This window comes from Eptesicus fuscus, chromosome 4 (genome assembly GCF_027574615.1).
Source record: "Eptesicus fuscus isolate TK198812 chromosome 4, DD_ASM_mEF_20220401, whole genome shotgun sequence".
Classification (NCBI taxonomy): domain Eukaryota; kingdom Metazoa; phylum Chordata; class Mammalia; order Chiroptera; family Vespertilionidae; genus Eptesicus; species Eptesicus fuscus.
The window spans coordinates 76,002,423-76,016,043 of NC_072476.1; the positions used below are offsets into that span (position 1 = coordinate 76,002,423).

The 13,621-nt window shown below is 37.9% G+C and overlaps 1 protein-coding gene across 1 annotated transcript in view; it reads right to left on the reverse strand.

The window, feature by feature from the left end:
* BDP1 (B double prime 1, subunit of RNA polymerase III transcription initiation factor IIIB) overlaps positions 1–13,621 on the reverse strand; it is a 96,264-nt gene that overhangs the window by 5,380 nt on the left and 77,263 nt on the right. The window contains 9 exon segments of the mRNA XM_054715179.1: positions 4,343–4,589; positions 5,717–5,984; positions 6,841–6,880; positions 8,796–9,000; positions 9,753–9,939; positions 10,292–10,355; positions 11,407–11,587; positions 11,816–11,966; positions 13,321–13,478. Coding sequence (XP_054571154.1) covers positions 4,343–4,589; positions 5,717–5,984; positions 6,841–6,880; positions 8,796–9,000; positions 9,753–9,939; positions 10,292–10,355; positions 11,407–11,587; positions 11,816–11,966; positions 13,321–13,478 — 1,501 coding nt within the window.

The following is a 13,621-nucleotide window of genomic DNA, read 5'->3' on the forward strand; positions in this document are numbered from 1 at the left end:
GAAACATCACAAATTAAAGCAACTTTATCAAACATTAGCAGTTATAAATCTATCAAAAATTAAGACAGGATAGTATTGGCATAGACACAGACATATATATCAATTAAATAGGAGACTAAAAATACCTCCAACACATATGGATGGAAATTTAGTATCTGATAAAAGTGATGTTTCTAAAAGGAAAATAAGAGAAGTTGGATTATTCAATAAATGATGGTGATAACTATATAGCCATCTCAGAAAAGTCAGGCCTATACTTCACCAAAAGTAATTCTATATGGATCAAAAGATTTAAATGTAAAAACATTTTTTTTAAAATCTACTGTAAAATACCATGGGAAAACTTTTATAAGCCTGGAGTGGGGGATAGGGAGTGTCTTCATAAATGACAGGAAAACCAGAAGCCATAAAAGATTGAAATTCATCTATATGTAAAAATAAAAAATGTCTGCATAGCAAAAACCTCCATACATAAAATCAAAAGACAAATGACATACAGAGAATAACATATCTACAACCTATATCACACACAAAGGGTTTTCTTTAACATAATAATAGCTTCTACAAATCAATATGAAAAAGACATATAACCAATTCTTTATAAAGTCAAATGATATGAACAGATAGTTCACAGAAAAAGCATACATGATTCAAATACAAGAAGAGATGCTCAACCTCACTCATACATGGTCATTATATATCTAAGAAGAATGATAAAAGTAAAAGAAAATTGTTAACATGTTCCTGTGAAGAAAAAGGCCCTCTCATCTACTGCTGAAAAAACAGAAACTGATATAATCCCTATAAAGGACAATCAGCCAGTATCTGCCAAAAGAATAATCATTCCTTTTAAGCAGCAATTCTATTTCTAGGAAATTTAACCTTCAGATAAATATACAAAATGGCCCATTTATAAGTTATTGCTATTACTACATTGTTTGAAATAGCAAATAATTAGGAATAACCTAAATGCCTACCATATGAGACCAATATTACTTTATGGTATGCCCAAACAATGGAATATTATTATCATCATTAAAAATAAGGATAGCACTTATTATTAACAAACGAAAACAAATATCTGTATACAAATGTTCATAGCAGCTTTATTCATAAACAGATAAACAGAGGCCTAATGCCCGAAATTCGTGCATGGGGGGGGGGGGGGGGGGGGAGCCCCCACAGCCTGTACCCTCTCCAATCTGGGCCCGGTGGGATTGGGGCCTAAACAGGCAGTCGGACATCCCTGGCTCCCAATCGCTCGCCTGCCTGCCTGCCTGATTGCCCCTAACAGCTTCTGCCTGCCAGCCTGCTCACCTCCTAACCACTCTGCTGCCGGCCCGATTGCCCCTAACTGCCCTCCCCTGCAGGCCTCCTCGCCCCCAACTGCCCTCCCCTGCAGGCCTGGTCCCCCTCAACTGCCCACCCCTGCTGGCCTGGTCACCCCTAACTGCCCTCCCTTGACAGCCTGGTTGCCCCTAACTGCCCTCCCCTGCAGGCCTGCTTGCCCCCAACTGTCCTCCCTGCAGGCCTGGCCCCCCCCCCAACTGCCCTCCCCTGCTGGCCTGGTTGCCCCCAACTGCCCTCCCCCAACTGCCCTCCCTTGCAGGCCTGGTTGCCCTCAACTGCCCTCCCCTGCAGGCCTGGTTGCCCCCAACTGCCCTCCCCTGCATGCCTGGTCCCCCCCGCAACTGCCCTATGCTACAGACCTGGTCCCCCCAACTGCCCTCCCCTGCAGACCTGGTGCCCCCAACTGTCCTCCCCTGCAGGCCTGGTCCCACCCAACTGCCCTCCCCTGCAGGCCTGGTCGCCCCCAACTGCCCTCCCCTGCAGGCCTGGTCGCCCCCAACTGCCCTCCCCTGCAGATCTGGTGCCCCCAACTGCCCTCCCCTGCTGGCCTGGCCCTCCCCAACTGTCCTCCTCTGAAGGCCTGATCGCCTCCAACAGCCTTCCTCTGATGGCCATCTTGTGGTGGCCATCTTGTGTCCACATGGGGGCAGCCACTTTGTGTGTTGGAATGATGGTCAATTAGCATATTACCTCTTTATTATATAGGATAGCCAAAAACTCAAAACAACTCCCAATGCCCTTCAATGGATAAATAGATAAACAAAACTAGTACATCCACACTATGGAATACTACTATTCAGCAATAAAAAGGTAAAAAACTGTTGATGCACAAACCATTTAAATGACCCTGTAGGGAACTCTTTTTAATGAAAGAATGCCAATTCCAAATGTATGAATCCATTTACACAACTGTATATACCAGTAATACAATGCAATTTTACTAGTACATCACTTTTTTAAAATGATAAATTTAATGGAGAACTGGTTTCCAGAAGTCAAGGAGAGAGAGGGGTGGGGCAGAAGTGGGTGTGCCTATAAAAGGGCACCACAAAGGTTCCCTGTGATGACAGAACTGTTCAGTATCTTGACTGTAGCAATGTCAGTATCCTGATTGTGATATTGTACCATAGGTTTATAAGATGCTATCATTGGGGAAAACTGTATAAAGGGTATATACACTGGAATCTCTCTGTATTCATTTTTACAACTGGTGTGAATCTACAGTGATGTCAACATAAAGTGTAATTTAAATTTTTTAAGAAGAAAGCAAGAGAAAGAGGAGCTCTTTACTATTTTGCAAACATCTCCAAGATGTACTATAAGGAAGAGAAAGCAGTATGGAAGAGAACAGTATACTATTATTTATATAAAAAAGAAAAATGTTCATATTTGTGTATACATAAAGTATCTCTGGCAAAGTAAACCAAAAACTGATAATACTATATATTTGTGGAAAAGGGGAACTAGGAAGCTCAAGGACAGATGTAGGAAACATTTTACTGTAAAGTCTTTTTCACAGATTAGGAATTTTAAAATGTGGAATATATTACTTATTCAAAATAATAGTAAAATAGAAATTTAAAAATAACATTTAGTTTAGATTCTTGCCTCTCACTATATACCAAATATACCTATATACCAAAGTCAATAACCATGAATAGAATTAATTTTAAAACTGAAAATTTTATATCTCTGGATGAAAACTCCCTAATCAGCCCTGGCTGGTTTGGCTCAGTGGATAGAGCGTCAGCCTGCGGAGTGAAGGGTCCCGGGTTCGATTCTGGTCAAGGGCACATGCCTGGGTTGTGGGCATAGTCCCCAGTGGCGGGCATGCAGGAGGCAGCTGATGAATGATTCTCTCTCATTATTGATGTTTCTATCTCTCTTTTCCTCTCCCTTCCTCTGAGAAATCAAGAAAAATATATTATTAAAAAAAAACAGTAACTCCCTAATCATAAAAGCAATTTAAGAAACTGCAAAAAAAAGGAATAGATTTGACTAAACATTCAAAAACTTATGTATATAAAAAAAAAAAAAAATTTAAAGAAGTAAACTTGAAAAAACTACTTGCAGCAAAGAGCTAGAAGGTACATGGCTTTTTTACACACATAAAAATCTCACATAAATTGGTAAGAAAACACTAAGATCCTGAAAGCTATAAATTAGCAAGATAAAAAGGGGAAAAATAAAATATCTAGTAAATACTTAAAAAGTCACTAATAACTGAAGAAATGCAAATTAAACAAATGAAATGACATGCCCACGCCTCTACCATTATATTAAGAAAAATTTTATTTGAAGAGTTATTTACCTAATGCTGGCAAGTACGTGATTAAACTGGCACTGCAGTGCTAGTAATTTGGCAATAATAATAAAGACTCAGAAAATCTTGGTCTCAGAAAAAAATTCTGGGAAATAACATAAAAAATTTAAAAATTTTTCAATTTTTTTTTTTTACAAAAGTACTCCTTTAAGTTTCATGCTACCCATTATAGATCACCAGCCTTTATTGAGATGTTAAGTTACCCCAATATTCTTCTGAAGTCTTTGATACAGGTTCACAGATTTTTCCATCCCAGTACTTCCCATATGCACAGCTTCGGAATGCATAAAAATAAAACATACAAATTCTAATTTTACCTTTAATTCTTGTAGATGTCAGGACATTTCTTGGCAAGTAAATAAAATGCAAGCACTGCTTTGTTTTGCTTCCATTATAGGTCAGAAGAGTCTTTGCTTTAAAGAAATGGCAATTAAGAGTCTATTTACGGCTAGTTCAATGGCTCTGTACTAATAAACTAGTTGTAACTTCCTACCTTATCTTCTTTCAATATAGTGGTGAGTGGGAGGATGATGGGAAGGAGATAGATAAGATTTGCTCTGCAATAATTTCTGACATTCAAATAAAAATAACAATTGCCATGTTTTTACTAGTTGAGTCTGATATCCAACCCATTCTATATAAACAATGAAGTAGTTATCACATACATACCTGAGTTGCTGAACTGCCAATATTCTCAGATTGAGTATTAACAACACTTGGAGATGGATGCATATCAGAGGACTCTTGAACTTTTTTCTGGCTTTCACTATGTGGATTGGATCTTTTCAAATTCTGTCTTGATATGGGTATAAGGGGTTTTAGGCGTTTCTTTCTATGAACCTGAGTAGGTTCATCAGACTCCAAATTATTCTTTGAACATATTAAAGACAAAAATCCCAGGGGTCTTCTGCCAGGTCTAGAAATACAAACATAAAGATATTCAAGAATATCCAGGAAGACACATTCTTAATACCAACTTCTTTCCATTAATCCTACAATGGCATATGTACTAGTAATATGGCATTAGTGCATACAATTAGTGCTTAAAAAGTGCATACAAATCACCTGAGAATCTTATTAAAATGAAAATTCTGACTGAATTAATGGGGGGGTGGAGCCTGGGTTCTATATTTCTAACAAGTTCTCAAATGATGTCCATGCTGCTGGTCCCATGACCATACTGAATAGTAAGGCTCTAGAGCAGACGTTAGCAAACTAGGCCAAATGTAGCCCACCACTTGATTCTATAAACAAGTTTTACTGAACACAGTTGTGTTCATCTGTTTAAGTGATTGCTTTTGCACTATAAATGCAGGGTTGAGTAGTTGCAACAAAGACATATGGGCCACAAAGCCTAAAATATATACTACACAATCTTTAGCAAAAAAATTTGCTGACCCATATTCTAGAATACTGCTTCTCAATCGGTTTTAACCCAAAACCCCATGATGCCTCCCTCCTTCTATATTCAGCACATTTCTTAGACCAGAAAAGATATTGCTGAGCTTTACTTTCTGTAGTTTAGATAACTAGAATGGTAGATTCACTAAATATGCCTTTTAAAGCTACATATGCCCTTCCCCCCTTTCCTTTAGTGGAGGTTAGTACATGTCCTTCCTCTTCAACTCACCAACACCATATTAATGACTTTAAAACTGCTGACAAGAACAATAATTATCCATAAGCCAGAATGCTTTGCTCTAGAGTATGAGGAAAATAATGTGGGGAAAGCTGGCTTTGGGCTTAAATTCCACACTTACTCTCATAGAGACAAAGCCATGGTTTGCCTCTTTGGTATGCCATAAGAGAGAAAAATGCACATTTTCTGGGACCTCAATAAAACAACACCCAAAACTACTTCTGATGTTAGCCCTATGTCTCAGATCATCTACATGTGCACTGGCAGCTATTACATGATAGAATAAATAAGGATCAAAATAATAACCAAGGACAATGTGAAAAACAAAATGTACAATACTAAACTCTAAACATTTTCTATCTAAAGATTCAAAGTTTCAGCACTTAGAGATTTTCTCAAGATACCTGGATAGTGGGGTTTTTGAAGATGATGTGATGCTATCCACTTGTTCAGACTTAGAAGCTGCACAAGCTCCTTCTTTCTTATCAGACACAATCACCTTATCCTGAGGTAACTGAGGTGAATTCTTTTCCATGTGTGTATCTATTATTTTATCAAGAGGTCTAGATCCCATACTCTGAAAAGTTGCTTCAAGTTGTTCTTTCTGAGGTTCTGATGTTGTATGTGTGCTTTCTGAAGTAGGGAAGATACTTTGTCCCTTGTAAGACATCCCTTAAAAAAAAACAGAAAAAAAACAGTAAGCACATATATTAAAATTAATACAACCAATGGAACTTCAATATTTGAAGGAAAAAACCCATGACATTCTATCATAAACGTGCTCTAGTAAGCTAAATTATAATTAGAATAAGCTAAATTATAAATTAGGGAGTTACCTGGATGCTTAAGAATAATATAGCTAGCTAAAAGTTAAAGTAACAGCTTCTCAAGAATAGTCTTATCAATATATCTTCACCTAGAAAATCTCTCCATAAATATTTCTTAAACTAACAAAGTGATCATTTTCTAATCTCAGGGTATAGCGAAGGACCTACGAAAATTCCTTTGTACCCAGCTTTCTAATTCCTAAAATGTAGTTGTTGAGCTTTCTGAGGAATCCTGTAGAGATGTGGTTTTCTATTAAATACAGGAAGAGCCGAAACCAGTTAGGCTCAGTGGATAGAGCATCAGTCTGTGGACTGAAAGGTCAAGGGTTCGATTCCGGTCAAGGGCATGTACCTTGGTTGCAGGCACATCCCCAGTAGGAGGTGTGCAGGAGGCAGCTGATCGATGTTTCTCTCTCATCGATGTTTCTCTCTATCCCTCTCCTTTCCTCTCTGTAAAAAATCAATAAAATATTTTTTTTAAAACAAAAATAAATAAATACAGGAAGAAAGTAGACTTTTATGGCTACCAAAGTGCCAAATCCATAATCTCAGCAGGGGGGGGAAAAAATCTAATAATAAAAGCATGATTCTTAGAGAACAGTGAGTAAGACTCTGCTTCAATCCCAAATTTGAACAAGATGCATCAAAAATAATCAGGGGTACTTAGGAAAATATAATCACATTAAAATTTATTTACTCACCTGTCTCCTCAAAAACATTTTTTAATTCTTTTGAACATACCTGTTTTAAGAAAATTTAGAAAAAAAAATTAGAAATCCATTTATCAAATAAAATGAAGCAGGCTGGGAGAGGACAGTGGGGGGAAAAGGAAACATATGTAATACTTTCAGCAATAAAGAATTTTTTTTTTAAAGTTAACCAAAAAAGTCTGCATGTGAAAACCACATAAAATAGTCAAATGACAAATAACCAACTGGGAAAAATATCTGCAACTCATATCTCAGGCATATATAAGAGAGTTCCTTCAAATCTATAAGAAAAAGATTAACAACCTAATTAAAAAATGGGTAAGGAATACACAGTCATCTCACAGAAAACACAAATGGCTTAAAAATATGAAAAGATGTTCAAACCTTACTCACAATAAGAGAAATTAAAACTATTCTGGGGACCATTTTACACCTATCAGATATACAAGGATACACTGCCTCTGATGTCTGCTATCATCTAAGGACTATTGGTCTTCAAGTGTCCCTTTGAGAATACAGATGCTAAATTAACTTTGCCATAGTATGGTTACATAATGTACATACATTATAAGTACCACAAACAAAAAAACAGAGGGTGCTAAGAAACATACAACACAGTGCATGCTGATTGAATCTGCATAGTATTATCAGGCTTCCCTAAGATAGTGATGGTTGAGTTAAAGAAGTCTGTATGTTTTAAGGCAGGGGTGGAGAAAGTCTGGTTCATGCGCCATATAAGGCCTGTGAAATCATTTGGTCTGTTCCTGCCAAGGCATTCGGCGTGAGTTAATTCAAAGTTTGACCAAATATAGAAGGCTAATTTTTAAGCTGATATTATAAATATGATGTTATAAATATTTATGAGAATGATGTTATGAATATCCAAATGGTCCTTGACATAAAAAAGGTTCTCCACCCCTGTTTTAAGGGAACGGTTCAGAAAAAGAATGGCCGGGGACATGAAGGAGTACTGTGCTTTAAAAATAAAAAAGATGGCCTGTGGGATTTGGCCTAAACTGGCAGTCGGATATCCCCCAAGGGGTCCCAGATTGGAGAGGGTGCAGGCTGGGCTGAGGGACACCCCCCCACCCATGCATGAATTTTGTGTACCGGGCCTCTAGTCTATATATATAAAAGCCTAAGCTTTTGACCGAGCGACCGGAAAAGACTGGTCAACTAGTCACTATGACGCATACTGACCACCAGGGGGCAGACGCTCAATGCAGGAGCTGCCCCCTGGTGGTCAGTGCACTCCCACAGCCAAACTCCCACAGCCCCTCCCTGGCCGGCCAACCTCCCATGGTCCCTTCCCTTGGCTGTCTCCCCAATTGGCCCCGATCAGGGGGGCTGGCCAACCTCCCATTGACCTTCCCCCCGATCAGGGGGCCGGCCGGCCAACCTCCCGTGGCCTCTCCCCACCCCCCCTGGCTGGTTGGCCCCCCCATTGGCCCCGATCAGGGGGCCAGCCAGCCAACTTCCCAGGGTTCCTCCTCCCGGCTGGCCCCCCAAAAAGCCTTGATCACCGGCCAGGCCAAGAAACCCCACCCATGCATGAATTCATGCACCAGGCCTCTAGTCTTTAGCCTATATAAAAAGCTAATATGCAAATCGACCAAATGGCAATGACTGGTTGCTATGATGCACACTGAACACCAGGGGGCAGACGCTCAATGCAGGAGCTGCCCCCTGGTGGTCAGTGCACTCCCACAGGGGGAGCACCGCTCGGCCAGAAGCCGAGCTCACAGCTGGTGAGTGCAGCCTCTCCCGCCTCCTTGGCAATAAGACATCCCCGAGGGCTCCTGGACTGCAAGAGGGCGCAGGCCGGGCTGAGGGGACCCCTCCAAGTGCACGAATTTTGTGCACCAGGCCTCTAGTATAAAGAATATAAAGGAAGAAAACAATTCAATCTGTTACAATATGGCCATCTTACTTAGTGGCTCTCTTACCTCAGAGGTATATTCTTGACAATCATCTCTTAAAGTGAGTGAATGTTTTTTGGCAGGAGGAACATGGTCACTTTCATCAGACCTATAATGAAATCTCTTCCTAGACATAAGATCCAAATTAGCGGGAGGCTTTTCAGAAGCATCTCTTCCAGAATTAGAAAAACACATGGCATCCTGGCCAACTGAAGTTATTGGAAAATTCATACTGCATAGAAAATACATACACATTAAATCAGTTAATTAGAGGTGATTTAATGAGGTTAAAGACTGAGCTATTCCAATCAAAATTGCCAAAAACACTTCAAAGTAACTAACACATACATGGCTATGACCAAAAAAAAGGTTATTGAGCTCCATTAATACTTAAAGGCTTAGAACTTAAATTCCATACTACAGAATTAAATCTGAGGTATAAAAAATGTCTGTCAAGTTAAATTTTAATCTAAAATGTCTCTTTCTGATATAAAAGACTTCAATTTCTAATTATATTTAATATACAATTAAGCATCTTAATCAGTGACTGTTAAAATACAACTTAAGAATTCTACTGTAAAGAATTAAAATGAGTATCAAAAATATATAGAAATATTACCTCTCCTATTTTTGCATCTTTCTGTGAATGTATTTAAGATACATATTTATTTACAAAGTAACAAAATTTAAGGTATATATAAATGTTTACAAAGTAACCATACCTTTAATAGATGCCACTTTATGATCTACATTTGTGTTTTTAGCTTTCAAAATACATAAAATACCACACGTTTCATACAAAAAAATATTATACATTTGTGACATCTTCATCAGATATAAAATAAATGATTTCTTCTCTACCACATGATTACTAAATAAGATATCTAGAATTACAAATGTTGGTAAATGGCTCGTTCCTATCAATACTATTTGATTCATAAAGCAATTTTTCTCCTAGCAAAAACAGTTTAGCTCATCCATTACCTCATGTGACCCTTTTCTTCTGTAGTCACTGACTTGACCAATATGGGCGCTGGCAGTAAAGGGTTTGGCATTAACTGTGTAGCGTTATCAGTAAAATCTTCTACTGCATTGGTTGGAATTTCCACCAGAGTTAAAATGAATGCTTGCTCTTCCTCAGCATCATGATGTACGTTACCAACTAGATTCACTATCAAAATTTAAAAGTTAGTAATGAAAAGCTGAACCATGAAAGAACAGAAAATCATTTAATTTCTAAAAAAGTCTCAAAACAACTTATCACTAAGAATAAAAATTGAATTACATCCCCCCCAAAAAGTAATTTTATAAAGGATAAAGATGATTCACTATGAAAATTTATAATTTTGAGCAACAAAATACTTCAATTTGTTTTTCTTATTTGTTTTTTTACTTTAAGGCCATCATAGACCTCTCCCCATCAAAAAACACACACAACGGTTTTGTTTTTTCCACAGTCAAATCGGGGAATAAAAGCCATACTGTTAGGTTCTACGATACTTTATTGAAGCAGATTATCATACCTGCTAAATCCTGAGGATTGCTTACATTCTCTTGTTGGACTTCTGGAGTACTAGTTGGTATACACTGCCATAAAAATTAAAATGAAAAAGTAAGGTTGACCAAATCTCAGTTTTAAAAAATTTTCCTGACAATTTGATATACTGAACAGTTATGGTTTCAAAACTCAACAATTATCTAACCCTATGCAATTTTTCAAAGTGTTTTTGAAACTTAGTTGTACCAATAAACATTTACACACAGCAATTCAGACTAAATTGTTCAATATGTGTAGTCTATTAAATGAATTTTGACAGGAAAGGGAGCCCTAGCTGGTTTGACTCAGTGGAAAGAGCTTCAGCCTGGGGACTGAAGGATCTCGGGTTTGATACTGGTCAAGGGCACATGCCTGGGTTGTGAGCTCGATCCCCAGTAAGGGATCTGCAGGAGGCAGCTGATAAATGATTCTCTCATTATTGATGTTTCTATCTCTCTCTCCCTCTCCCTTCATCTCTGAAATCAATAAAATTATATATATATATACGCTAACGTCTGGGCCCTATTCCTGCCCCCCTCCCCCGAGATTGATTTCATTGAATTGGGTTTGAGGATCACTCACTCCTACAGAGTCTTGTGCAACTCTCTTCCTTAACACCGATCAGACTAAGTTTATTCATTTGTTTCCCACAACTCTGTATCCCCATATCTCACATAGTGTTAGACACGTATCTTCTCAGATCCAGTGGTTAAGTAGCAAGAGGTGAATTCTCTGTGTACAAACACTTCCCTTTTCAAAGCTTTTACAACAAAGCTAGGTATTGGCTAGTTTATCTCTGTGCTCCAGAGACTAAAAACACAATAAAAATTCGATCACAGTACATTCTTGCAAAGACAAAACAGATCAGTGGTTGCCAGGGGCTGGGAGTGGGAGAGGAGGGGTGACTAAAAAAGGACACCAGAGAATTTGGGGGATGATTAAACTGTTCATGTATTAGTCACATGACTATATATGTTTGTCAAAATGTATAGAATTGCACATTAAAGAGGGTGAAAGGTATTGTTTATATTATTCCTTAATTTTTTTTTTAAATGACGAACAAATACCTAGCCACCACTTGTTATTTTTTCATTCTTTTACCTCTGGCACATAAGGTGTAAGCACATTGTCTCCATTCGAGTCCTTTCCCAGGGGCTCTCCAATAGAACTCTCACTAAAACCCCTACCCAAACCAAGTGTGTGGGAGCTTGTCTCAGAGGAAACAACTGGAGCAAATGACAATATCTGAACTTCTTGAGATCCCTGTGCTTGGTCTTCCTTTCTGAAAGAGAAATTAGTATGTATTAGAGTTTCAGTATATATTTGAAATCAAGCAGACAACCACAGCATGTTTAGAGCTAGGTACATCAAATTCATCTATTTTAATGTTTTTTAAACTTTTATATTATATTAATACAACAGAACCTGGATGTGTTTTTAAATTAAATTCTTACAGCCAAAGCTTAAGGATATAGTTGAAACATAATAGAAACCAATCTCTCCTCTTTACCTTTCCTTTAGGCTTGCTTCCTGCAAAATACTGGTCTCTTCAATAGCATGGTCATGTGCCAATCTGCTCTGCTCCTTATTCTCTGCTATTGTTTCTGATTCAAGGTTTTTATCTTCTAATCCTGTTGCTTTAGGAGCATTTTTCTCCGTTTCTTAAATAAAAAACATTTAAGATATAATCCAAAATAGTACAGCTAAAATCTCCATATTAGAAACATATTTTCTCTTCAAAGACAGATCACTATATAGTGGGCTCTTTCAAACATCTCTTAATCCAAAAAGCAAGTTTATTATTATTTATTTTTTAATGTATTTTTATTGATTTCAGAGAGATGGAGGAGGAGGGAGAGAGAGAGAGAACATCAGTGATAAGAGAGAATCACTGATCGGTTGCCTCCTGCACAACCTCTCCTGGGAATCGAGCCAGCAATCTAGGCATATGCCCCGACTAGGAATTGAACAGTGACCTCCTGGTTCACAGATTAATGCTCAACCACTGAGCCACGCCTGCCAGGCCAAAAAGCCAGTTTATTCACAGGGCACATATTTCACTCCTGACTACCACAAAAACTGCATCCCCATTTAGTGGTAATAGCAGTATAATTAGAAATCCACCAACAAAAGAAGTTTAGAGGTGGATATACATGAGGTCTGGTTAGTTCCACCTTGGGAAAAGTACTGGGAAGGAGCTGTTCTACAAAGAATAATGTTACAAAGGGAAAGAAAATGACTTCTATATAGGAAAGATAACTTGAGCCAGCATGAGAGTGCTTCTGGGTACTGCTCAGACCAGAGTAAGTAACAGGCATTGCTGGTTGAAAGAGAAAACCCAGAAATCAAGAATCCCAAAACAGAAATGATAATGTTAACTATCCAGACCTTCTACACACAACATACAGGGTTTAACACAATCTCGGTAAATTTATCAACACCACTAAGTCATACATTTTTAAAAGTGCAGAACAGTGTACTGTATGCATATTTTTATTCTTCCTGAAAGAAATATACACACGTATGTATATATGAATGTATGGGCATACACACACTCTCATTAGATGCTTAAGTGTACAAAATCTTTCTGGAAGTCTATAATAAAAATGGTTAAAAGTAGTTTACCACTAGAAGTGGGATTAGAGGTCTAGGAACCTAAAGAGGAGGGAGTTTTTAAAATTGTATGCCTTTTGGGCACTGTCTTATTTTCTGCCACATGCATGTATACCTTTCTAAGAAATGTGTGCTTTAACATTCATGTACACACACACACATTCACACATAGAAAAAAGTATATATGAAGAGAAAGTTTGATCAAGTAAATATAGTAAAATGGTATTAACTATTGAAACCAATTGGTGGATTTATAGGTATTTATTTTGTAGCTCCTTCTACTTTTTGTACATTTGAAATTAATAGTAAGTTAAAATAACTTTAGCAACTAAATACTCCATTTGAAATGTTATGTAATTTCTTGTGTCAAAGTAATTTTTGCAAGGGAACAATAAAATTTACCTCTTTGAATTTCCACTTCTCCTTTGGTTACAAGCAAATTGGGAACTTCCTGGTGAGCACCAAATCTGTTGGTCCCTAAAATCTTCTTAAGATTTGGCTTAGGCTTGGCAAATCTCCTTCTCATTCTCAAATTATTGGTCACTTCAGAAGTTGTATTCCTAGAAAAAGAGGGGGAAAAGAGAGAAATCCATCAATGTGTAAGAATTCTCTCTCACATTGATACATTCTGTCTAGCACTGATACAGATATGTGCCACCTTCTAAGGAGCCACATTGTCTGAAGTTTCATTTCTTAATGCTAA